General features: G+C 39.4%; 2 protein-coding genes across 2 annotated transcripts in view; both read right to left on the reverse strand.

Annotated features, from left to right (window-relative positions):
• The window catches only part of dip2ba (disco-interacting protein 2 homolog Ba), a 43,139-nt gene extending 41,246 nt beyond the window's left edge, over window positions 1-1,893 (reverse strand). Inside the window, exon 1 of the mRNA XM_058642532.1 lies at window positions 1,632-1,893. Coding sequence (XP_058498515.1) covers window positions 1,632-1,716 — 85 coding nt within the window. The 5' untranslated portion in view covers window positions 1,717-1,893. The remainder of the gene's footprint in view (window positions 1-1,631) is intronic.
• A 3,281-nt stretch (window positions 1,894-5,174) lies between these two features.
• atf7a (activating transcription factor 7a) lies at window positions 5,175-25,990 on the reverse strand. Its single transcript, XM_058643134.1, has 12 exons — window positions 25,948-25,990; window positions 19,042-19,113; window positions 15,772-15,868; window positions 15,467-15,579; window positions 14,408-14,572; window positions 14,065-14,216; window positions 11,788-11,881; window positions 11,576-11,695; window positions 10,496-10,645; window positions 9,586-9,774; window positions 9,014-9,119; window positions 5,175-7,988 (listed from the first exon to the last, which is right to left on the reverse strand). The coding sequence occupies exons 2-12, from the start codon at window positions 19,087-19,089 to the stop codon at window positions 7,765-7,767; spliced, it is 1,458 nt and encodes a 485-aa protein (XP_058499117.1). The 5' UTR covers window positions 19,090-19,113; window positions 25,948-25,990; the 3' UTR covers window positions 5,175-7,764.
• Between the last annotated feature and the right edge of the window lie 1,231 nt (window positions 25,991-27,221).

Here is a 27,221-nt window from a genome sequence, read left to right on the forward strand (position 1 = left end):
CATGTCTATACTCTGTCAATGTTCTTCCAATGAACAGTTTAACTTGAAAAACAATCACGATAAAAAGGTCCAGTGTTGGGAGGATTTGTAAGCAGAAATTGAATATACTACCCACAAGCATCTTCGTATAAGTGTATAATTCCTTTAAAGTCACAGTTGATTGGCGTCTATAGCCTTAGAATAAGTCTTTAAAAGGCTTTAGGCAAGGACTTGATTTTCAGAGACCACCATCTGAACAGACCGGCTGGAACTTAAAAGGCAAATGAAAAAGTACACCCTTTCTGCTATGTGAAGGCCACCATACTTCCTTGGCACACTTGGACTGTTTCTTAAGCTGTGTCATCATGGTACAGTTCGGTTTGGTACGGTACGGTTTGGAGCGGTAATGCTTGCGTTTCGGGTGAGAATAGAATCCGTACTTGGTATGCAGGGTGATACGTAGCATGACGTTGTAGCGGTGCAGCGACATTGAATGCGCCACAACGGAGGACATCCAGCAGCTTGTTTTTTTTCATGCTCAGTTTGTGGCTGTTTGTCTCAACAAGACATCAAGCTTTGTATGAGAATAGACTGCAGGCATTAAAGAAACACTGGTCACATGGGAGTGACGCTTTTCTGTCGCCCAAGCAGCTCACTGTCGCGGAGTCTAGCTCAACCGTACCATTACTCTGGTACCTAAAGGGAAGTGTACCGAAAAACTTAAAGGTTGGGGCTGGTTATTTTTGTACAATTCCTAATGGAAACGGAAAAATATGTACTGTACTGAAGCACTCCGCACAGCTTTACACACTGGACCTTTAAATAGGAATTAAATATTGTGAAGTGCTAGAAGGACTACAAAGATGGAGCCCCCCTCTCTTGTGGCACTACAAGATTAATCACTTGGACTGTACATTGGATAGCTGAACCACATTTTTAGATGACAATTCTGCTCATTAACAAATATCCTGTTAATGGACAATCACCTCAATTGACATATAGTAAGTGCTTTTCTATCAGGATGCACAATAGAATCACATACATTCCTACGATATTGTGTCAACATGGATGCCTTTCTCTCATTTTTCCCCAACCTTTTCATTTACCCACAGGTTCAATAATAATATCCACCTGAACCTGAAGTAAAAACACACATGTGCGACGTTCAAATGAGCATTATAGTATGTGGAGAAGCAAGATGACAGAAACAGGGTCAGACACTGATCGCCATACCTTGCCTCAGGCCAGCAGCAGAGAGTCTGTCAAGACAGACAGTCACACGACTGGACTGTGGATTTCACTACGAGGACATTGGCACAGACACACATATTTTAAACCCTTTGTACGAGTCTCTGTGGTGTTTGAGGCCAAGGCGACACAGTGACGAGGTTGAGAAGCCTTTTCTCTTGTTCTTTAGGGCTCCTTGTCTTGTCATGCTCTTGCTAGCTCGTGTTCTTACATCCTGTGCTAGCACAAAAAGAGCTAGGTGGCACAGCCTGACGTGTACGTGTGTGTGTGTGTGTGTGTGTGTGTGCGTTCTGATAGGATGAAACACAGACTCACAGTGGAATAAGAAGAAAAAATAGACGCTTTCAGCTCACACAGCAAATACAGAAAAGCCTGAAAAGCAGCCCCCTCCCCACCTCCTTTACCTTCAGACAGCTCCAGATCCAACTCCGCCAACTGGTCCCTAACCTCTTTTGGCAGGGCGGACAAATCCACGCCGCGGTCTGCCATCACTTCACGGAGATACACGAGTGCCGTCTAACAGAGAAGAAAGCGGCGGTGCGTTTGAAAAATCAAAAATCAAACGCCCTGTTTTGAGACACGAAGCAGGCATCAGAGTGGGAGAGACAGTCCATCCGCACTGTTAGCCGATCCGCCATAATGAAAGAAACTCACCAACGGCAACCAGCGGTCACGTGACTGCGTTTACCTCGCCTGTGCGTGAATTCACCGCATCCTGTGCCCGAAAAGTCACACCGGCACCGGCGCTCCCCCTACCGTCTGAAAGTGGGTAACACACACACACACACACTCACACACATATACACACAGTACATGCACACACACAGTGTTGTAATTTAATGAAGTACAAATACTTTGTTCCTGTACTGAACAAAAATCACGTATCTGTACTTTATTTATATTTCTACCTTTTACTCTACTACATTTCCTCTAACTATCTTTGTTACTCGTTACTACCAAATCCAATCAGAAGAAGAAGAGTTGGTAATGGTCCGTATTTATTAAGCACTTGTCTGGTCTTGATGAGCTGCTTTACACTACAGTTTTGCTATTCGCCCATCTTTCATACCCATTCACACACTGCAACATGGGGTTTAGTGTCTTGCTCAAGGACACATATAAACTAGCAGAGACAGGAATTGAACCCACAGTCTTCCAGTTGAAGTATCTTACCAGAAAATGATTTTGGTAGAAGTCAAAGTCACTTTTTTTTATGATATTACTATTATACTATATACTATTATTAAGTAAAAGTCTTAAAGTATATGACATTTACTGTTAAACACCAAGAAATATAGCTTCTTGTTGGCATTTATGAATGTGAAATTTGGCAAGAGTTTTTTTCTGTTATCATAACAGCATAAGTCAGAGAAAACATTACAAATAACTAAACAAACAATAAACAATAAAATGAGTTATTGTCTTTACAAAGTTTATAAAATCAATTAAAATGTATGTAAAAATACTTTTTTGAGGAGGTAAAAACAACTCAAATTAGACTTCTTTACTTTTTTTCACCCTAGTTTTCCCTGACTTTATGTTATTGACAAATGTATTTGCAGACGAAGTAGAGATTAAATCAGCCTTAAAATGAAGACCTAAATATAAGAGTTGCATCTTTTATCGAAGGAAAATAATAATATCATTTATAGTATCGTCAAATTTGCTGAGTAAGTAAGTGAGTTTCTCAGTGGTGGCCTGGCCTTAATAAGAGCTAAATATAGCAACGACACCCCACAATTTCTTGCGGCAGAAAACATTTAAAGCGACGCAACTGCCACATAAAAGCAAACAAGAAGATCGACAAAGGGAATGGTTGTGTTTTATGCGACTACTCATAAAATGACTGTTTTTGTTATTATTATTATTGCCATTATTATGTATATAGAGTTTTATAAACACAAAAGTTAATCCTTCGCTTATAAAGCATATTCCATCCCATGTCATAATAATATGCTTGTATATTGTGGATTTTTATCTTTTATAAATCAAAAAACCACTGTAACAATTAGAAAATGGGGGAACATGAGGTGTAATCTTCTCCTCTAACAGCAGAGGGCCCTCTTCAGCCCAGTTAAGCTTCACTGTTGACTGTTGTTGACCTTCAAGCAGTTTTATTTCCTCAACCTTTTTTTTTTTTTTTTAACCAGATCAGTTTTCAGAACTGAAGCTTTTATTTTTGCATAATCTCTGATTAATTAGACAAAAACAGTTAACCTGCTGGTTTAAAAATGGTTAATCTGGTAGTTGACACAAAAGGTTTAAGGCTGAGCGGCAGATTATTTGTTAGTAAAAACCAAAAGGTGTTGTTGTTTTCAGGTCTGTTTCTCATTTTGGCCATCCTTTACAGACTGGTTTATTTGTTCACATCTCCTTAAAATAATACCTCCTTAAAAAAACAACTTCCTAGTACAAATTGAATATGTTTATAAAGTTTTAATCAGCTCTACAATCTCATTATTTGACCAACCAATGTTTTCCATGTGGGCTGCTTATTTAAAATGGGTCATTATAATAATCGTAGTCATCTGGTGTTGCTTGTAAGCAACACCAGATTTCAGTAAGAAATTGAGTACACTGTTAGTACAAAGCCAATCATTCTTTGCAAGATTGTCACAAATATGAAGACACAATTAATGCTGCACCATTAATTATGCTCTTGGGTCTTTGTATTCATCACTGAAGATCATTACAATCAATGAACTATCCTGACCTGTGTCCCTTTCCAGTTCCCAGTAGGTGCCTCTATATGACCAAAACAAAAAAGACTGCTGACAAATAAATAAATACTAAAACATTTATCTATCTCTGTCTTGGACCAACATTATTACATCTCAAAATATTGGCTATAAAAGGGTTGTATTAGTCTATAACATTTACAGCAATGTTTACATTTGTTATTGTACAAATGTATACGCCTGATACATTCCTCAGACCTCTTGTAGAAGTAAACAGAGGACATTAATGGAACTTATCTGATGCCAATTTGGCATTGCAACCATGGTTGTGTTTACAAGACAAGAGAATATGGCTTCTGAGCAGCACAGCATGTTTACAGTAGACTCCAATTATAACATGCACACAAAATATTAATTATATAATAATTTGGTCATAATGATTGCAATGCCAGGCTTTTGAGAATATCTTTGTAACTCATTCCCAACCTAAAATAACTCACAGTGCCTCTGTCCATCATGCAGCTTCAGACCTCTTACACCCCTGGACAGTTCGCCAGTCCATCGCAGGGCCACATAGAGACAAACAACCATTCAACCCTTTATTCTCACACCTACGGTTCATTTTGAGCGTCCAATTTAACTAATCCCCATATTGTATGTTTTTGGACTGTGGGAGGAGGCCAGAGAACCCTGCAGAAAGCATAGAGTTAATCAGGAAATAAGAATATACTGAATGACCACCAGGAGAAAACTCCACGATAAAGCACGGCACATGTGTGGACACCAGGTGCCTGGTTGCAGGAGATGCCTGTGAGTTTCGGGTTGCAAAGCCTCAACATGTCGCCAGCGAAATTGCAAATCTCGAGCCTAAAAAATAGGATTTCAAATTTTTATGGCTCACATCACTACCAGTTGCAACCTGTATATACTTAGAACAAAGACCTAGTTTGACAGGGGCCACCATCTTTCACCACAACCATGATGATGCTCTTGCAGTCTCTTTGTCACTTATCATTTCACACTGGACCATTCATGAAAAGTGGAAAAATATTAGGATTTACTTTGAACAGTGATTCACTGGAACTGGTCAGAAGAAGAAAGCAGTCATTGTCCTTATATAAAGCACAGCATATAAAGAATGCTTTTCATTGTACATTTTAAAAGGCACTAACGAGTTCTCCATATCCACATATGATTACAGGAAACATAATTGATGATTAATGATTCTAAGCTGAAAGTAAACAAATAATAAAAAAAACACATCTAATATTCATTAAGATGTAGTTTCTTTAATTAAAACTGCAGCACTGTATGTAAGTGTTCATAGTATTCCACTTGGACATGCATGGAAAAGTAAATATATTCATTTAGTACAGATATGTACAGTAGGACAATTTCTGAAATCATCAGTCCAACAACAGGAGTGTGAAAAACCACAACACTAAGTGCAACTTTCAAATTGTTGCATTTTCCATTAAACTGCTCTTTTTTTTTTTTATAACAATTCTAGGTAACATTACTATGCCACAAACTGTGATGACGACAGGTATAAACCAATTCTGTAAGAATAAGTTAGACAAGGACCGTCAAAAAAAATGACCAAATTTATCTTCAAAGATATTACAAAGGGGATTAAAAAAATGACATTTATCTGTAGCGAAAACAAAGTCTGTGTTAAAGTTTGTTTCTATATTCATCAGTACAGTCAGAAGCATTATGACAATAGTTGTATCGTGCCGAAAACAGCACGCGACAGAAGAAAACGAGAAGTGACAAAAAGGTGCCAATGACATGAATTACATGAACACATGAAAACTAAATACAGTTTGAATTTTCATTTCATATGAACATTCGTCTAGAAGGGACCGCCAGCCAAATATAGCGCCAGCTTCAGAGTACAACAAAATGCCAGGCTCGTCTTTAGGACAAAAGGTTCAGTCAAAGGTAAAAAGTCTTTAAGCTGCTGAGCAAATTCCCATTCATGTATACAGTACAGAAAAGAGAAAGAGAGAGGAAAAGAAATCATTTAAAAAAATCTAAAAGATCAGAGAACCGCAAAAACATAAATGGACAGAAATACAAAGCAACAATAATTTTGTATTATTTTAGTGCATAAAGACATGCCCTCGTGTTAATGGACAGATATTTTGTCTTTGAAATATCACATCTTACAAATATATGATCACATCAGACAAAAATATACAGGAAACAAAAACAAGAAGAAAAGAATACCGCTTGTATAGTTTGTTTATGAAAAAATATATTGATATCTGGATAAAACATCGCGGTGGGATTTCTAGAGAACTTGAGCCAGAGCCACTTCAGAAACAGTCATGAGGCATTTTTTTTTTTCCTCCAAGTGTCTGACGTCTTGATGTGTCCCTCCACCAGATGACAGACATAACATTTTATGTCGCTTAAAAGACACTCATGATTAAATCAATTCTAAGCAAGTTATTAAATATCTTTTTCCCTCATTGATTGTTTTTCGTTTCATGGTATGAACAAATATATGTATTTTGCTAAGGCTCCACTGATTATACACCAGTAAATCTGCTTGTTTTTAAGTGGGGAGTATCAGAGGCACCAATGTGATCTTAAGGCAAAATTACCAGAAATTATGACTGTGTTTAAGTGCAAATAACAAGCAATATACTGTATATTGTGTCACTGTGACCTCTGAATAACAAAATAACAGTCCGGCCATGTACTTCCTGTCCCAGAACAAGCACCGAGTGGCCATTGGAGATTCAGAGATCTGATTTGTTATGGCTTTGATTAGGTTTGGTGAAGAGCAAAGAGAATAAGGGGTTTCGTCGCACTTCCAGTGAGCAGCAAGGATGTGCAACATCCTGAGAAGTGAGAAGGTAACAGTTACAGTAAGTCCAGGGCCCACACAAGAGAAAAACAGTCACTGAAATACTTTCAGAAAAAAAATGGAAAAGTCATCCACTCATAGACCAATCAACTGCTTAAACGTTTTTCTTTGGAAGAATGTGAAAAGGTGAGGAAAATTCCCTTCAGGTGAGAAAAAAAATAATTTAGGATACTACACTGTTTTGGAGGAAGCCAATGCATTTTGGTTCTGTAGACTAGTCTGGGAGGATGTGCCAATTAGTTTGAAAAATGTAGCTGCACATACTGTATTAAGAACACCCTAATAGAAAAAGTCACATGCTAACAATCTAAATATTAATGTACTGTATTAGATCAGGAGTAGACAAACTGCTATGTTCTGATGTACATGAATATATACACACAGAGCCAACCACACACACAATTCATACATTTCATCATGGGGGGGGGGGGGGGGGGGGAGTAAATGAGGTAAGATTCTGGGTCGAGATCACCTTGAGGTGGAACTGTTTACAAAACGGTCGTATGACTATTGAAGATACTACTGCATCTTTGGAGAAGTGGATGTACAGGAGGGGACGTATGCTGTGATGGCGTGTGTGGGTGTGTGCATGGCTAAAAATGTCAAGGAGGCACAAGGCACTACTGCCCGCTGAAAACAGTGTAAAGTCCTGTGTGTATTGTTTGGTTTCTGATTTGATCACGAGGGAGGGGGGGTGTAGGGGGGGATTCCAGCCCCTGTAGTCTGTGGCAAAGTGAACAGGAAGCTCTCTCCAAAGTCTCAGTCCATTCCCAGAAGGCTGCTGCTGAGCTCCAGGCCACAGCATGATGGCTCCAGAGGAGGGTCAGGGAGAGCAGAGGATAACGAGGGGAAGCGAAAGACGAGATATTTGGACTTCTAGATTGAGGGAGTTGGGAGGAGTATGGGGGGGGGGGGGGTATCCACTGCTCTTATTCTGCCCCTCGGGGGTGAGCCAAGTCTTGGCCATGATGACATCGCTCATCATCTGGCAGCAGATTGAGACTGTGCAGCCATGATAATATGAGAGGGTCCACTCTCAGCCCTCTGCTGCTGGCCCATTCCTGCCAGCACAGACATGGCCATGGCCTCAGCTGCTGCCCTTGAGCTCAGGCCGTTTTGGGGGCTGAGTGCCAAGGAGCTGTGCTGGATCACTTGTGCAGGGGAACCTGTGGGCTCTGAGGTGTCTCTCATGCTCTCTTCTACAGCTACACAGGGAAAAAAGATGACACATTAACAGATTAAACGCATTTAACGATTCTATCGTCAACAAAATAAAAATCATCAACAAGAAAATAAACATTAACCCTCTTATGGCCATCATGATAATCAGGCCACCTGGAATTATTTTGATTTTATGGCTGTAGTATTGTCAAAAATTGTACAGTGAATGAATGCTTCTGCCCTTTTTTCCAAGATAAACTTTAATTTTGATATCTGGCAGTTATTCAACCGTTTAGGAATTACGGTACTGAGAAGCTGATGTCCCAAACGCGTGACACCCTGGTCAATCTTGTCTGTGATTGGACGGTCGTTATGCAGATGTCCTGAGGGCTACCGTAATGATAAGTATATGGGCGCAAAGCTCCGTCCGTCTTTTACCACTTTATCCTCCATATGAGGATCGCGCGGGGTGCTGTGCCAATCTCAGCTGACACAGAAAGGCGGGGTTCACTCTGGACAGGTCGCCAGTCCATAGTTTTTGACTTTTCTAGATATCACACACAAGAGTTACTGTAATGAGAAGTACACATGCCAAATTCGATCACCGAAGCCAGGATGGTCACAGAAGGGTTAAAGGTGCAGGAAACTAAAAATAGTTTAGTTTCTCTAGTACTTTAGTAATTTTACTAAATGGCTGTGAAAAAGCAGGGGTACATATGCTGTATGTTATGTGTGGCTTTTAATTATAACAGAAAAATAAGTGAGAAAAACTATGATAATTAGATGATGGTGATTTTCTGTCATTAATTGATGTTTATCTTTTAATTGAGGCTGCATCATTGAATATTAGAAAAAGTGTGTCAGCATTTCAAATTAGCAAAAATGTAATAACTAATATTATCTAATATGTTGAAACAAGGAGAAAATTGTGATCTCAACTCAAAGCAATTCTCCTTTCTCCCCAGAATCGTGCAGCCCAACTTCAAAAAAATCGAGTCAAAAATCAAATCACTTTTGCTATAATTTGAAACAACACCAACTGGCCAACACAGGTTTATTGTGCAAGTACCTAAGTAGGCAGTCTTCTTCTGTAGGTTGGTAACAGGACAGTCCTTGTGGGCCAGCAGCAACTGCTTCAAATGAGCCACCTCGTTCCGCAAGAGAGACACTTCATTCTGAGAAGATTGAGGATCAGCTGATTAAAAACTACAAACTGATTGTACTGTGAAACCAAAAGTAAACGTATCACTAATGTTGTTTAAAAACAGCCCCGTTAAAAAAGCCCCGTTCCCTAATTCAGCGTTACTGAGGTGTAAACAATGTGATGTTTCTCTGTTTGTATTCTCCATTTTCTGGCCATAGAGATGTTTTACTATCAATCACGAGCAAAATAATGTTTTACTTTTCTGCAAATTATTTTATCTCTTAAAAATAACCTGAATAAATAATACAATGAGGATGTGAATCAAGTTGTACATGGTTCCACAATTTCAACTTGTGTGTCAAATATTTCCCTGACATTCATTTTTTTTGCTTATCTGGTATACATCTGTTCAACTTCCTGAACTAGTTCTCATTAGTTGAGTGACTATGCAGACACATTTAATCTCCGCCCAGCCCACCCACTCCAGGCCCACTCACCGACAGCGAGACGTTCATGGAGCTGAGCTCCTCTGCCTTCTTCTCCAAAGAATTGACCCACAGTTTGCGTTTTTGTCTGCAACGTGACGCCGCAGCCCGGTTCCTCTCGAGGAAGCGCTGCCTTCGCTCATCTGGGTCATCGTCTGCTGTCCGCCGCCGACGCCCACCTGTAGGCTGTGCTGGAGATACCTAGAGAGGGGGGGGGGGGGGGGTCGGTAGAAGCAAGACAGAGAGAAAAGGGAAGTTTGAGTCATAGTGTCATCATGTTAGTCAGAAGTCATCAGAGTCATCACACAGCAGTCCAGCCTCCATTTTCTGTAACGAAAACAGGTGATGTGCAAAATCAGTTTAAATCACCACGGTACTCCTGAACCACTTCTAGTACAACTTTACAAACTGAATTGCACCAATTTCACATTAAATAATATAAATTTGAGCATTCCTTTTGAAGCAATCTTTTGCACATTATGTTTGAATCGCATCCTTTTCCGTTTATGTCAGATCTCTTTACAACAGTGTGCCTTTGATTTGAACAGACATTCAAATCAAAGGCACACTGCAGGCACGAGAGGTGTATTTTCTTGTTTACCTGCCACAACCCAGTGATCTGGATTGTGAACAAAACACAAGGAGCTTACCTCCTTCACCACTCGGTGACACTAGAGACATGCGAGTGCAGTCTCGCAAGTCTGCGTTATCTCTAGCGGAGCCACAAAGTAAACTAAGTGATGCTAAAGACAAAGTGGCTTGTGAACGCAGCTCAGGGAACTGAAAGGAAGAACCAAAATTTGTGATTAGGTTTGGTACCAAATTCAAACACCATGTTGGCATAGACTTAAGTTGCCCAACTCTATACTTGAGTTAAAGTAGTGTTTCTGTTCAAGCCTTCATGACAGAACACACAGTGTACCTGAGGTTGAGCAGGTGATGGAGCATCTGGATGTTGGACAAGCAGCTGGCTCTGCTCTGCCCTCTGAGGCACCATAGGGCTGCCGCCCATGCCCATGATCCCCATACTATGTCCTGACGGGCTCTGCTGTGACAGCGCAGCCTTCAGGCGCTTGAGGAGAAAAAAAAAAGATGAGCAATATTAGCAAAAAATGAACAAAAGAAACACTCTCTTTTTCCTAATCAACTGTAAAAGCAGTGCAACATACACAAGAAAAGACTATTGTTGCAAAAAAAATATCAAAAGATCATTAAATCATGAAATCACAAATCAGACACAGTAGCAACCACAGTTGATTATTACGTTCCATACTCAGTGTTAACCCATTTAAATGAGCTTGTTATAAGCCTTCAAAACAGCTTTAATCACACTTACGCACCAGATGCATCATGTCATGACAGCCGGTTATTTTTAGAGACAAATGTTTGTACTGTGAAATCTTGCAGCAGAGGGACTGCAGTGTGAATTTTATTTTACGTGCCTTAAATCCTGTTGACTATGTATCCTGCTTGATCTCTGAAGTTTCCATAATGAAATGTGACCCAGTACCAGGTTTTACCACCCTGTCCCCAGAGAACAACCTGTATCCTCTGAGGAGTTCATTTAAAAATGTGCTCAAACTCGAACGAGATCTTCACCCTGACAGTGTCAAACATTCCCGCTTATTTTCAGCAGCAACATTCATGTGACATCCTCCTCTATCTCAACCTTTTCTATACTGGGTTCAGCTCTGGAGGCTACAGATGAAGTGTTTGATGAGTGTAATTTAATATCTTCACATAGGCTAAATTTACTCAATCTCCACATTTTATTGGCAAGAAGGATCTTACACTTGTTACTTGTGTATCATAGAACTATGCGCATACATATATTAATGCAGTGCAAGTGTGTTGTTGTGCAAGGGTTAAACAAACAAAGTTCCTGCGGGAAAAAGTCATATGATGAACAAACTAAACCAGCGCAGAGGAAGGCTGGAGGCTGAAGATGGAGACAAAAAGAACAGATAAAGAGATAAAAATAGAGAGCTAATCTAGTGCTCACCATCTTGGCTTCTGAGTGGATGCTGTAGCCAGAGGGGGAGTTAGAGCCGCTGCTGCTGCCTCCCAGAGGAGGACCAGGGATCCCAGGAATGTTGGGTACCATGCACAAGGGTCGGGCCAGCTGGAGATGAGATATGAAACATGAATAACTCAAATCAAAGTCTTAGCTATTTTGTTGAAATACAATATATCTGAACTAGTGGTCAGCCTTACATTAATGACAGAGGGAATCTGTACAGGGCCAGGGAGCAAAGGCACTGCCTGGCCAGAGGGAAGCATCATCATGGGGTAGTGGCTGGTTGGAGAACTAGACAAGGAGACAGCAGAACCAAGATTATTCCTTTAAAGACATGACCCCAAAGTTTCTGTATGTCGCACCACTTGGGAAACTAAAGCTTCTTCAACCACAAAACATACATTTAGATAATGTACATCTAACATAACTACTCCAAGCAGGGCAGACAAAAACTGCACAGGCCCTGAAATGATATAAACAAAAGATTTGCACTGTTTGCTGTACAATACCACAATAGTTCGGCTCTGAAAATTATTGGAAATCTTGCACAGAACAAATCACATACTGTATTGCAACCGGTGACATATTTTCAAAAAATTTGACTCATCAGTCAGTAAAGGTTCAGTACAGCACTGGAGCCGGCAGTCTAATGATGCACTGTCACTCAGGGTTCCCACTCTTTTCTCCAAGTCCGTATTTTTCCATGCACGGTTAAGTTGGCTGTTTAATTGGACTACTGTACTTGTCCCAGTATACAAGCACTAGCAGTAGACTATGGTGTGTCTACCTCCACTACACTGGGTGGCGATATGCCCACTGTCAGCTTGTAAATATTGGGTGTTTTCCTGTTGACCCATTACATCACAGATAAAAACAACTTAAGTTGGCAGCGTCTTTCTGCTATCCATTAACTTTTTTAAATGACAGAGCATAAATTCAATCTTCTGCTTAGTCCATAAATGCAACGGTCTGGATTTCTACCATTGTTTTTGCTGTTGTCTTCTCCTCTATACCAGATTCTTTAACTTTTCTGGGTCAAAGCCTGGGGGTGGGAAATGTGGAGCATGCACAGAGAGCCTAGGGCAAATTGGAGTCCAGTTAAAAGTATACATACAGTATACAGTAGTAATTACATTATTTGGGTGCAACTAAAAGTCTGTTTACGTTAATTTTACATGTCCAGGTTCAGGTGGACTTAAACAATAATTTGTTATCTACAAACATTATGTAAATGTGCAGAGTTTGGGAGAGTAGTAGTATGTGCTGCACCCAGCTCTACAATTAAATCTGATCTTTCTCATTTCAAATATTGTGTGGTGCTTAGCATTAATATTATAAAACAGGCCAAAAATGAGCACATGTACCAGAAGTGAAACTGTAGTGGGTCAGAGGATGTCATCTGAGCAGACTGTCCTTCCTTGTGGCCCAGTATTTTGAATTCAAAGGGCTTAAGAATGTGGTCACATGCATAACAGATCAGATCAGACCAAATGCGGTTGGTTATTAAATCTCATCGATATCAAGATCTCTCTGTGAGGGATATTTTTAGAAACTATCATTATTCTAATACTTTTCTTGAAATCTAAATACTAGGAGCAACTCTTTGTACTCTAATACAAAGTACAAAGTACTTTGTATTACAAAGTACAAAGTACTTTGTATTAGTGTTTAATAATAGGCTCATCTGCAGCCTCTGAACAGGGACATGCCAGAAAATGTCTGAAAGCCACAATCGTAACATATGCGTTTGATGTCATGTTATGATCCATTTTATCTTCACATTTTTGCTTTGTTTTAAATACACTAATGCTTGCAAATGAAAAATAAATAACACACTAGTTAAGCCAGTATTTAGCTGGCGTTTGACTCAAATCCATTTTTTGCTTCTATTCCTTGTTTTGCCTCCAGGTTCCGCTTTATTATACTCCAAAAATACCTATAAACCCATTTAACCACTTCAGCCACAAGTTAGGATAAAAACAACAATAATTAATCTAAGAAAAACCACATATGCAGGTCAACATAACTTAAATTATTATGAGTTAAAGTTCGACTTTCATTGAAATGCATCTGCTGCTATATGATGTAACTTCGGACTGCATTCAAAGCATTTCTGAGATCTTATGGCACTCTTGTACACAAATTACTATGCTAATATGATTCTGAAGGGAACTTCAGATGGTAATGTTATCTGTTTCTGTGAGCTTGAATGGATAGTCCACAAGTTCAATGTCTGCCAAAGCAAAATAAAATCCTTTTGAAATAAATTTCCAAGTAATTTTCCCTTTCAATTTTTTCAAGCATTTTCCATGACTGGGATTTTTTTCAGAAGAGTTGGAAACCCTCTCATACAGGGTCAGAAAATCCTTAATTTTTCTGTCTCCATTAAGTTTTAGAATGACTTAATGGAGACACATCAGGATAACAAAGATCAGCAGATATCAGGACAAGGATGTTGAAAAAACTCAACTCACCCCAGAGTACGACTGGAGGGTGGTGCCTGTGTGATGACAGAAGTTGGTGATGGCATAGTAGGGTGGAGGCCATCAAAGCCCAAGTGTAATGGGAGGGAACCTGGACGCACAATAGTCGGGGTGGGGGCTGAACTCCTGGTAGGAGTAAAATCCTAAAATAAGGGAAATTAAAACAATTATAAACTCATTATACAGTCATTTTAAATACAACAATACAACCTTTGACTAGGTATAAATAAAATGATGAAACACTCCCTTGAAGATGCACTTATATAATACAGCACAGGTATAATGATACGTATGATGAGACATTCATCTCCCACTGCTTTATTTTCTGTAATACCTTTTCTTTAACCAGAGACTCTATGCTACTGTCTGATCCTCCAGATATAGATTCGGGACTGTCTGGTGGCGAGGAGTCGACCTCCACGGGTGCCTCCTTTTTCACCTTTACTTCTGATGCTGTCTGCAGGCTCATGTCCAAAGCTGCAGAATTGGCAGCAGGGTGCTGAGAAGGACAGAGAGTTAGTACCTTTCCATGCACAGTTACGTAGCCGTTCAACTGGACTTGTCCCAGTATACAAGAACTAGTGGTGAATCAATGTATTCAATGAAATGCATCAGGTATGCGATAGGTAGGGTGGTTATAGGCCAAATATCAGCTTGTGAGTATTAGGCAAATAATGATTAGCTTGTGGCTAGTTGTTGGCAGAGCATAAATTTGGTCCCCTTCAAAATGTTGCCATTTTTCTTGCTTTTTTGCCTTCATCTAAGAACTGGCTTCTTCTGTTATTTCTGGTTTAAAGCCAGGGGGTTGGAACTGTGAGCAATGTGACTGGGAGTCACATTGCTCACAGTTCCAACTTAAAGGAATTTGATTTGGTACAATTTCAGTCACAACAACATGTAAACAGTTTGCTGTTAGTCAGACTAATGTAATAATTAGTTTCTTTCTAACATCAGGTAAACGTCCTGAAAGAGAGGAGTGAAGAACCCATATTTATCAAAGATAACGGTCTCAGTGGTTACACTTCATTAAAAAGGAAGTGGGTATTTTACATATAAACAACTATAGCATCTGTTCATGAAATACTATTTTATATGCAATAAAACTTTAAAAAGAAAAAAAATATATGATTATGCTATTATAATTTAATGTGAATGGATACACAGACTAGAGCACAAAGACAGAATATTGCAAGAGGATTAATTTATGACTACCGTCACACTTGCGGTTAGTCGGATAAGAGGTAATAAAAAAATGATTGTTCACTTAATGGGTGTTTTTACAGAGCGCTTAATCTGCTTCTGTACATAGAAATAGAAATGTGCAAACTTGCAATCATAGAGAGAGTGAACAAAAAAAACACAAACAATATCTTCAACCCAAAACCTTTCTTACCGAGTTCTTTGCCCTCTTTTCATCGTCATCTTGGTCGAATGAGCTGGCCAGCTCATTGAACAGACCAACCTCCTCACAGTTCTTTAGGAAGCGGGTGGGAGTAGGTGTTGTGTCTGGCAAACAGGAATGAACAGAAATAACTATAAGTGGCATTTTTACACTTCATTCACACTCCTCATTGAATATAGACACCCATGTCATAAATGTGCCTTCGAAGCGGCTCTTCTTGAGATTGCACAAAGCGTGTTGGAGTACACTGCTGGTGATGCACACTAAATAGTCTTGATCTGAATGACAAACAGTACCTGCAATAATGACAGAATCAGTCCTTGGTGGTCCAAATTTCAGTGTCATCTCATGTTTGTGTTTGTGTACAGCCAAATGGTCCTCATTGGTAAACCTCTGGAAGAAGTGAGCAAAAATAAAAGACGGAAGATTAAAACAGTATATACATTAGCCTCAAGGTACTTGTCTATAATTTCTGGTAACCTAAAGAAAATGACTAACATCTTAGCCCAGATATCGTATTGCATCATGTTAGACAGATAATCTCTTGGAGATGTAGCCCAACACATACAGCCTATACTATATACATCATGTGACTAACCAAAAAAAAACGAACAGTGCATCTGTGGTGTACAATTCCTCAGTCTTTAAAGCCCTGTATGGGCCCATTATAGCTGCAGGATATAGGCTCAAATGACGTTACACCTACAAAGATCTAGAAAGAAACAGGGTTAGCATGCAAGTGCAATGTATTTTTTTTTTTTACAGAAGAGAAGATTCTTGTGAAGTTGTCAGCGTGTATAACACATGGATAAAGTAAACTGTATCTCTGTAAAGCTCTACATAATCTACACTGTTGCCTTATCGGGTATCCACAGGGGAAGCAACAGTACATCTTAATAAGAGAGCAGCAACAGCCATCCACTCCACTGAGACACGGCACTTCTTCTTTGGAGAGAAGGAGAGGCAAATCAGTCAAGAGACGTAGGAGGAATAATCTTGGTTCTGGCACCAGCCTATTCACTATTCGCTGCAACCTATTTTAGGGGTGCTGTGTTGCAGTTGCGAGTTCAGTCGTGAGAGTGAAGTGGAAACACAGTCAAGTGTCATGGGACTTATTTTTAGCCCGGCCAGGCAGCATCACCAATACAACTACACGTCTCATTTGTCTCTTTCGTCTGAACACAGCGCCTGGGTCTTGTGGAGAACTATCTCCAGCTAATCGCCCCGTATAAGATACTGGCAGCTCAGATTAACCTTCCCCACACAGTAAATACTGGGCATAATATAATGGAGAGTCTGCTGCTGCTGCTGCTGCTGCTGCTGCTGTTGTTGTTGTTGTTGATGTTGTTAAAAGGAAAACCCTGCGCAAAGCCAGGAGTCAATCATCCATGTTCTATTATGGGCATGATTCAGACTTTCCTGGTAGACAACTGTTGCTTCTAAAGGGCAGCATTTTAACAGCATTTGGACATAAGGAACAAACACATGTGTCTTAATGTACAAATTTGGTTAAATAGTAAATATTATTATTATTATTAGTAGAAGTAGTAGTAAAGCTTTATTGTCACAGTGTAAAAGAACATGAAATTAAAGAGCTCATCCCGCACATCACATTTATCAAAACAGCAACATAAAGGTACCTGAAAATTAGTTAAAAAGTATAAATATTGTATAAAAGTACTAGGTATGTACTAATTTAAATGTATAAAAGTAATACACAAATGGCAATAGGCTCTAAACATGTATAATGAGTGTATGTTGTATAAAGATGAGTAAAATAATGTGTATAGAATATTGAAATTACAATGGTTCAGATACACTGCTTTGTTTGTGGCAGCAACTCTGACCACTAGCCTCACCTATTCTTGACTAGTTCTCTGCACTGATTACCATTTATTTGTACAGCCTAACCATAACCTTAACCTGTTCTTCAGAAATGAGGTTGTGCATCGTCAGGACCAGGTTTTGGCCCCCGTGAGATCTAGTGATCCTGACAAGGTCAGTGTTTATACCAGAAAAGGTTCTAAAGAGGTAATAAATACAAGTACACACAAAACAGACACCCAACCTTTATAATAACTTTGTACTCAGTCTACTCGCAGTTCAGACATTTCTAGTGTTGTGTGTTATACAGAACTAATTAATCAATCATTTTACTCCACTGATTCTTGTGACAGCTAAACTGAATACATACTTTCAAATAAACAATTAATCAAACGTGTTCTCTGCACCCAGCTACCACCCAGCTCTGTTGAACTGCTCTCAACAGCCTTTCTGTTTTTTTCCTCATAAATCCAATGAACATCTAAAGTGCAGACACACAACGTTAGCAACAAACAGTGGATGATGCTGCCTGGATGGGGTTTAAATAAAATAGAGTAGTTATCTAAATGTTAAAATCTATTTAAAAAAACATGTAGATCATGTCTGTGTTTCTGCAAGTAAGGTTGTGTTGGGGATATGAAAAACACACTCAAACCTCTAGCACAATCACACCATAGCACGAACCCCAGAACTGTTTATACAATGGTTTAACACTCAAACAAAGCTGACGAGAGAGCCACAGCTGTAGACCTGCATCATAATCATCAGCTGTCACTTTGCTTTGAAAAACTTCCATGTGATTGTTATTGCGTTTACTGTCGACTAAATTAATAATGATATCCACACATGAAATATTCAGAGTATTAATGTTGCCACAGAAACATTTTAAGGACAGAGTCCCTAGCTGCCCGTAATGTTCTGAGAGGGAAATAAGCAAAGCAATCATCCTTTATTTATCCATCACACACATGTTTAACTGCTTCACACTGTTGCTGTTTAAACCGCCAACCACATGCACAGCAGATCAGCTCTGATCACAGAAAAAGATATGGGCTTATAAATAACAAAAGATTCTAAACCACACACAACACTTTTTCCTCCAGACGACCTATTAACAGATAATGCAAAGGATATTGTACCCAACTGACTACAGCAGCAGACGACTAATTGAGCAGATCAGAAATGATGTTTCCTATGTTGGATTATTTTGAGTCCTGACTTTTAATGTGTTGCTTTATCAGGCCAAGCACTGACAACACACCACGTTACTGCCATGTGAGCACACTACTGGCGCTCAGCTGAGTCACTGCCATGGCTCAAACCTGTGTCTGCAGGCGCTGGAAGTTAGCAGTGACAGGTTGAAACAATAACTGCACTCTGATTACTCACTGGAGCTTCCACTGAGTCACAGCTTAAGGAGACGGCATTGTCTCAAAGACAGTGTGCTAGCTAGAATACTATTGGTGCAATGGTCATTAGGAGTAGACATCATCCTATCAATGAAAATAAGTGTGAAGACTTTTCAGGGTCAACAAGTTCACTCATCATACATATGCTCAAATGAAGTGTCATCTTAAAATACAGCATCTTCAACTTCCCGTTTTTCTTTTAAAAATAAAATAAGTTCAATAATAATCTGGGACAGCCTACATTGACTGAGTATTTACACAAGGACATAAATACCCGACACCACACACGCACGCACACACCTGAAACAAGGAAAAGGGAGGAAGAAGTCTTACCTGTCCACAGCCGGGAGCACTGCACACAAAAGGTCGGTCGTCCCCCATTTTTGCAAAGACCTTGCAGTGTAACTGTGGGAAAGGAGAGGAAGAGAACATTGCTGTGGCTTTTCTTGATTCGTGAACTGGAAAATCCTCAGAACAACAAAACAGGGATGCTGTGGCTTGTAGTCTTTAGTCCAAGCAGGAAGCCGAATGCTTTTTAAAAATAACCCTGGCAGAGAGGAAAACACGCACAGAGGCAGCAAGACGAAGTTTCCCTGGTGATATTTCCTTCACACAGGGGGGCTTCTGGTCGGCCAATGAGGAGCCGCTTACAAAAGAGGACGGCAGCTACCATTAACACAAAGACATCTCCCTCTCCTTCTCCTTCTGTCTCATTTTCCCTCACTTCCAATCCCTCCTTCTCTCATTACCACTCCCACCTCGCACTTCCACGGCACCTCCCAACCCTTTCCCTTCATGTACCCCTCATTCAGTCTTACCCTTGCTCTGATTCAGTTGTTTCTGGCTCTGTTGCAGTCTTCTTCATCCACTTTCTGAACACTCTCATGTGAAACAACTGTACAAATAAGTACTTTCACACTGACCTGACACTGTAACTTACTTTTACCTGTTGTCCTGGTTGCCTCTAACTTTTTTGGATGGAGATACTCGTAGCTGACGGACACAGTCAGTCCCACAATTTAAAGCTGCGACCGCATATATTTTGGTGATTTTTGCTATTGTTGATGTAATTGTTCTGTCTCTGTTTGGTCTTTGTAAACAGAGACATTGTAACATTATTCTTATCCTGCGTCTATAAACAGGCTCTATCAAACAAGAGAGAGCATTTGTTTGTATACACCAGAAAATTGTGGGTAGGGGTAAGAAGCATTAATCACCTGAAGCTGCTGAACAAGCAGGTTTTTTAAATTCACCTCTGTAGATTTTCATGGACATTTCTTTGAGTTTCAGTCCTACTCAAACCTATCTGGAGTTGTCTTGCTTTACTAGATGAGTGTTGCTGTTGCCGACGTCTGTCTCTTGACACAAACAAATCGATTTTAGTGTTCAGTGTGAAAATGTTGCCGGGCGACACAAGATCTTAACACTGCTATACTGAGAAACACATGAAGAGTTGTGTGGAGCCGATTAACTTGATTAGCATGGAGTGAAGTCATCTGACAATACCTTGAATGTGACAGATATTTTAAAGGTTACGCACATGATATGACGCTTTAGGTTTCCTACAAGTACTTTCATACAATAATAAACTAATGAGTGGGTGACATGTAGAGCTGTGGCGATTAGTCAGCTAACAATGACCATTTACATGATGAATCAATCACCAAATCATTTATGCATAAAATGTTGTTTTCACCCATTCAAATATGAAGAGTCACAGTTTTTCTCCACTTTTATTTGGTTTAACGGCAGTTCCACAACGTTTCTTGTTCTCTTAACTATGCCAAATGTTCTGTCAATTGACAGACGGAACAATTAATTGCTAAAGACAATAGCAGGTAACTACAGCTGTAATGACTGGGTTTGTGCCACAAACTCAGGAACTTCAATCAAGGGATTGAAACAATGAGTTATATAAGCCAGGTTGAAAGAGCAATCCATGCAAACTATGGCACTACTGTTCTTTTGTGGGGGTTTTCAGGGTTAGTTTTCATTTCTAATATGTTGAAAATGTTAGGTTACTTTCGCGTTTCTTTTATGAAAACACCTGCTTGAGCATAGGTGGTGAGTCTAATTCAGAGAGGTGAACCGTCTGTAATACAGAGAATAGACTAACAATTAATCATCACGTTATTACCCACATCATCATCCTCAGTGTTTTATGCCTCTGTTCATACATCATTCTTTCAGTGTTAGATGATGTGATATATTCAAGTGTCTGTTCACCTGAAAAGCTACATTATTATCACCTGAAACAAACAGCGGAAAAATTATTTTGTGAATAAAGCTGTCGGCTTTATCACTTTGCCATCATCATTTATTAAATAACATACATGTTTTTCTTTATCTGAGAATCTAAATCTCTCATAGAGGATATCGCTGGGAAGAAAAACATTAAAATGATACTGTTTTGGGGCATTTTAATCACATTTAATTTATTCTAATATTTAAGTTACTATGATGATGTGGGTAAAAAGAGAGTCTCTTTTGTGACACTGAAGAGGAACGTTAACCGAGTCAAGGCTAAACAAACTACTTGGTTAGATGTGAGAAAATATCGCTGACATCGTTTCACACGGACACAATTGACTGCTACGCAAGCAACACATTCTGCCTCTATCTGTATCTGTATTTTAATAATAGAGTCAAGCAAGGAAAGCATAAAGGGGAACATTTCCAGAGCCTTCCACAATCTGCACTCCCCTCTCCCCAAGTACAAGCTTTTGTCAAGCGTTAAACATGTACATGTACATCTGTTTGGATTTTCCTCCTGTTGTGTCTGACATAAACTAAAGCTATGTGAGGCTTAAAGCTTCTATCAGCTGTTTCCACAGAGGAAAATGACTCCACGTGTTTAACACCCCCCCCCCCCTCCCCGGTCTCAGCCCCATTCTGTCCATTGCCGAGAAACACACCAGGTGAAAACCAAATGGGAAGTTTAGGAAAATAACTTGAATCAGGGAATTGGAGCGACGTCAATGACGATGGACGAGCATAAGTGATATCTGACAGCTATTACACAACACTGCCCTGCTGAAAATGACCAACATGCATCAAGGGCCTTACTTTGTAAACAAGTACAAAGTGTTCATGTAGAAACCATTCAATAAAAACTTCTAAAAAATTATTTAAAAAATAAAAAATGCTGTCCTGAGCAGGGATAGTGTCCATTAGGGCTGATCAATTATTTAACAAAAACATGACTAAAAAAAGTTATACTACAAATCAAATTACAATCACAGTATATGTCAAAAATCACAATTCGATATTTTACCCAAATTGCTCAGCCCTAGTGTCCAATCAAATTAACTTAACTTAATTAAATACATTTTGGTTGTCTTTTCTGATTCACCTTCAGAACATTTACCTCGACTATGAAAATTTGACAGCACAGTCTGTCGTTCTATGTTGTGCTAGTAGGTATTTAGTAATATTGCAGAGTTAGTGACCACATTAATTTCTGTTGTAAAAAATGACATGAGTTGAACATGTAGTGTGAACTTATTGAGTGGGACAGATTATTCATTATGTTGGCGAAGCATAAATGTCTGAACGTTTTCCCAAAGTTGAAGTCAGTACATTTTCCTCCTTCCTCCCTCTGCGGAGAACAGCTGCTCCTCAGCCAACACATGATTACTGAAGCCTTGTGCTGGAATACGAAGCTCTCCCATGACGCTGGGTCTGTAACAGGCCTGTGTCATGTCGCTCAACTCCGTGTATTTATGGGGAAAGGGGTGTACATCATGTTTGTAAGCAAAAGCCCCATCCCTCGCTTTACAGATCAAAGGCTAGATGAAGCAGAGCAGTCTGATTTGTTGCAGAACTCCCATGCTCTGGAGAAAGACCACAGATTGGTGCCAAGGCCTTTGCAAAGTGCTTTAAAATCCACTGAGTGTATTTGGGCAGAAACGTGTCTGCAAACAAGATACTCCACTGAGCTCGTTATACCGAGGGTGTGGACTGTTTGGGGAAGTGAACACATCTGGCGTGAGGAGGGGGAACAGATTCAGAGTTTACATCTCAGTTAAGACAGGCTAGACATTAACTTGGCTGGCTGGCACCAACATGAAATATGGGATCTGATTTTGTGGTAAGTCCACAATAAATTCCATACGACAAGTGTGGAAAATGTAATTTGCTTGTATAGATTCTATCTCTTTTGAAAAATTGCATGTAAAATACAAATTACACTGTTAATCAGTGTGATTGTCAGATGTGTCTCTGAATAAGTTATGGTTGCAATTAATAAGTTGAAAGTGCTAGGTCTAACAGCACACTGTAAAATACTCATTCAGACATCAACTCTGTGAGAGACAATAAATCTGTCTGCTTTCTGCTACTTACAGTCTGATGCACATCACTGATATTCAAGGCAGGCGTGGATATCAAATCCACCTATTTTCAACACGTTTCCTCCAAGGTGACATGGAACCACTTACACTGCCCTGATTCCTGACCCTCTCATTGAGCTGCTGCCAAAGTCCCACCGTTAACTTAGATTTCTCCGACTCAGCAGGTGTAGAGGAACGAGTCCCAGCTATAATCAGCCACAGCAATGCAGTGTTTGATGCAGCCTGCTAGGAAACTGACTAAACAAACTGTATTAATAGCTTGTGCTGCAGCCATGACTCTGGAATCTGAGGTTTGAATTGCCAGAGGGTAGGGGAGACCCCAGAAAAAAAAGAGTAAAGGAGGGGGTAGGAGATATTGAAGTATTGAAATACTGAAATACTGAAAGGCAGGCAGACAGACAGACAGACAGACAGACAGACAGACAGACAGACAGACAGACAGACAGGAAAGAAAGAAAGAAAGAAAGAAAGAAAGAAAGAAAGAAAGAAAGACTATAAGCTTTACAGGACATAGATCTACTTTGTACTGTAGCAGGGTGTGTGCAGCCAGTATGTATTTATGTAAGCAAAGTGAACATGAGATTTTGTGAATGGAACAAATGAAATCCTATCTCCATGTCTGCATAACTAACATGTTCTAAAAGCTAAATCCATGCTAGCCAGCAGACAATGCAGCACAATACAGGATGGACTCAGTGCAGTTCACTCCAATTAACTCAAATATATACCATTGTACAACTCACATACAAACATGGCACTTACATATATTTACCATGAATGTAATATGTCAACGTTTCAGTTTTAATTTGCATTTATAGGCACAACAAGACAAATATTCATTAAACATTGCAGCCAGAAAGAAAGCCAGTAACACAAATATGGCTATACAAAACGTTTTCAACTGCAGGTTGACAAATTCAGTGTTGCTGAAAAATTGACTGTATATGTGTATCACATTATTAGATGATTAGTGATCCACCACTATGTGAAAAGACAGGTATTTCCATCAGCAACAATTAGTTCTACAATGTCCAGTGTTGTGATGTTCTTTCTAGGGCTGCACAATGTTAGGAAACTATGCAATATGCAAAAACATTGTTGAACACTGTGAGGATGACTTGCGATAAAATAACAAACGCTGGGGCTTTGTTGATATGGACCAAAATCATATCCCAGTAAACTTTGGCTGAATGGCACTATAACTTATATATCCCAATATTTTCTTTTATGCAATGTTCAGTTGAGTTGTAACTTGCACTGAAAGATTGGGGCGGGGTTATGCAGTGTGTGTTTGTGTGTGTGTGTGTGTGTGTGTGTGTGTGTGTGTGTGAGAGAGAGAGAAAGAGAGCTCAGGAGAGTCTGCGCTCTAATGAGATGCTAAAGTGAGCACAGTATGAACAATATTGTGTTAAGGATGACAGAACATTGTCTAATACTACACCATGTATCAAAATATAGCAATATAATATGAAAAGTCAATATACTATCCAGCCTATAAGACACTGAAAGTTTTTTAATTCCATTTCCAACAGGAGGGAAAGCCCCTTAAAACATGTTTTGCTCCTCTAAAGTGCAACCTTATATAAAGGTAAATATAATAATTTAAATCCAACTGCAGTACCACCTACTGCAAGTGTCTTACTATTTTTGTTCAAAATATGCTAAGCTGTCATATATTAGGCAAAAAAAAAAGAACGAACAAAGAAAGAACAATCTACATTTACACCCAGTTCAAGCATTCTGTATGTAATGTATCTTTTAATGACAGTAAACTTTTGACATATCATGCAGCCATTGTACTTTCCATCTTGAAATATGAAAATAAAAGGCTGAAATTGCAGCCAAATGTGTGTCATTACCAAGAGCAGGTCAAGATGTTGGGTTGGCCAGAGCAGACTGAACAGTTTTCTCTGGTGTAAAACTTCTCTATGTGATGGAATGAGGTACAACTCTGCCAAAAACATGACCTACATTCCTAATGAAGGTGTTGACATGTGCGGGGATACGGATCCTTGGGCGTTAAAGGGCTCAAATTGCAATACTAAGGATATCATTATTACTCGAGACTTTTGAGACTGACCTTGCAGACCTTGTTTACCATCGCATAATATTTTCTACCGCCAAAATAACACACAGGCTAATATTTCTGCTGAGATTTTAGGAACATATGGGGGGAGAGGCGGAGGGCTTTTGTCGCACTGAAATCCCAAAATCCATGTAAACTTGAGCAACTTCATCAGAGAATGTTGGAAAAAGTTTTAGCCTCCATTACCTTCTGGCTACGTACGGGCAAACCTAGCCCTGCCTTTTCCCGTAACAAGACCGCCTTTTCTGTACAGCAATTGGCTATAAGCACGTCATTCAGCAGCATCGAGGCTTCAGACACTGTCACTAACACCCACTGGCTTCATCTTATTGGCTACAAACCCGAAATCAACTTTTTGTATCCACAAAAAAACTAATGGCTAGCTGCTGTGGCTAGCCTTACCCACAGGCCGAACGCGCATTCAAACTGAGTAATAACATCGCTACTACCAGTCTCTGCGGTGACAGCAAACACACATTAACCACCTTTCACACACAGCCGAAGTGAGCCGGGGTTGTTTTAGAGACATTGCCGCGCACAGTCACAGCAAACAAAAGCAGAGGAAAAAGCTAGCGGCTGCTTGGTGGGGAGGTTAGCGGACTGACACTTGAATGCACAGCGAGAACATGGGTCCGAATGGAGCGCTGTAGCTGCAACAACAGTTTTGACAATGTGAAAGACGCGTCGTTTTAGCAACAACACACACGGAAACTGTCGCGCCGGATGCTACTTTGTCATCGTTTCGTGTCGTCGACAGATGTATGGCGAATTAAAAGCGTAATAAAGTGTTTACAAACTCACCCTTGCGCCCCTCTCTCTGGCTCCCCTCTCCTCTCTCTTGGAATTTGACACTCCCCTCGTCGACGTCGCAATATCGCGAGAATCCACGATAGTTGGTGTCAAATGTTTGAAAATGTAAAAAAAAAGTTGTACATTCACATTTACATACCACACACATACAAGTACAGTACATTAACATAAACAAGTAATTAACTATAAAAAACCGAACGTGTCATTTCAAGTGAAATCACATGTATAATTGGAATACCAAGGCAACAATTAACATCAGAAAACAATTGGTACAAAAAGTATAATGAAGAATATATGACAATAATTATGCATTTATTATCCAATTCATTAAAGCAGATGCAGCTTATACAAAGTACTTCCCTTTATTCTTAGTTTAAAGTTTGTGTATGGTTAAAAACAAAATTCAGAACAGAACCAAAACAGCAACGTAATCCCTGCAGTTTAATGAGCATCTCAAATTATAAATGCCCATAATGATTAATATCACAATAGCAAATATCCTACTAATCATCCCTAAAAAATGTCCTCATTTTGTTTTAGAATTGATTTTAAAATTGTATTGTTTTCTTACATCTCTAAACGGTTGGCACCATCTTACCCTCTCGGAACTTCTCAGAACTCTTTCTTTCTTTCTTTCTTTCTTTCTTTCTTTCTTTCTTTCTTTCTTTCTTTCTTTCTCTTTCTTTGATTTGATTAATCTCTTTTCCACGCCATTTGATTTTTTTTTGACAAATTTGGAGGTCTAAGTTCACCTTTGCTCTATAGCTGTCAAACTATAGTAAGCTACTATATACTATTATTTTCATTACTTCTAATATTAGTATTATTATTATATACTAAGTAACTGTGTCCCAGTGGTGTAGCCATACTGCACAAATGCTTTATGCCCCGTTCCACTTTTAAAAATCTATAGTCACATTGGTGCAAATAAGCACGTAAACACATAAAATTGATTGTGTGCAACAACTAAACATCTGAGAATGAATCAATTTTAAAATAAAATGATGGACCAGATTGCTTAAGTGTTGCAACTGCTAAAGGTGTAGCTTATTTTAAAGAAGCCATGTATCATTTTGGAGCTAATCATGTCTAATATAATCACTGCTATAGGCCTGTGTCTTTTCCACGTATAAAGAGTGGTTTCCTATTCCTTTTACTACTGTATCATTCACTGTGACAGTTCACATGACACAAGCGAACAGGTGAAGTCATTGTATGTACAGAAATAATGGTGTTGTTCTTTTCCTTCATGGTTTGGTTTCCTT

This window comes from Solea solea, chromosome 11 (assembly GCF_958295425.1).
Source record: "Solea solea chromosome 11, fSolSol10.1, whole genome shotgun sequence".
NCBI classification, from domain to species: domain Eukaryota; kingdom Metazoa; phylum Chordata; class Actinopteri; order Pleuronectiformes; family Soleidae; genus Solea; species Solea solea.

What these genes read in the sequence shown, in the direction of transcription:
- atf7a (XM_058643134.1), bottom strand. Translation starts at nt 19,089, where the DNA reads ATGGGGGACGACCGACCTTTTGTGTGCAGTGCTCCCGGCTGTGGACAG. An exon ending in AGTCTCTGGTTAAAGAAAAG is followed by an intron (nt 14,217 to 14,407) that starts GTATTACAGAAA and finishes CCCTTATTTTAG; the next exon opens with GATTTTACTCCTACCAGGAG. An exon ending in CCCTCCAGTCGTACTCTGGG is followed by an intron (nt 11,882 to 14,064) that starts GTGAGTTGAGTT and finishes CTCCTTGTCTAG; the next exon opens with TTCTCCAACCAGCCACTACC.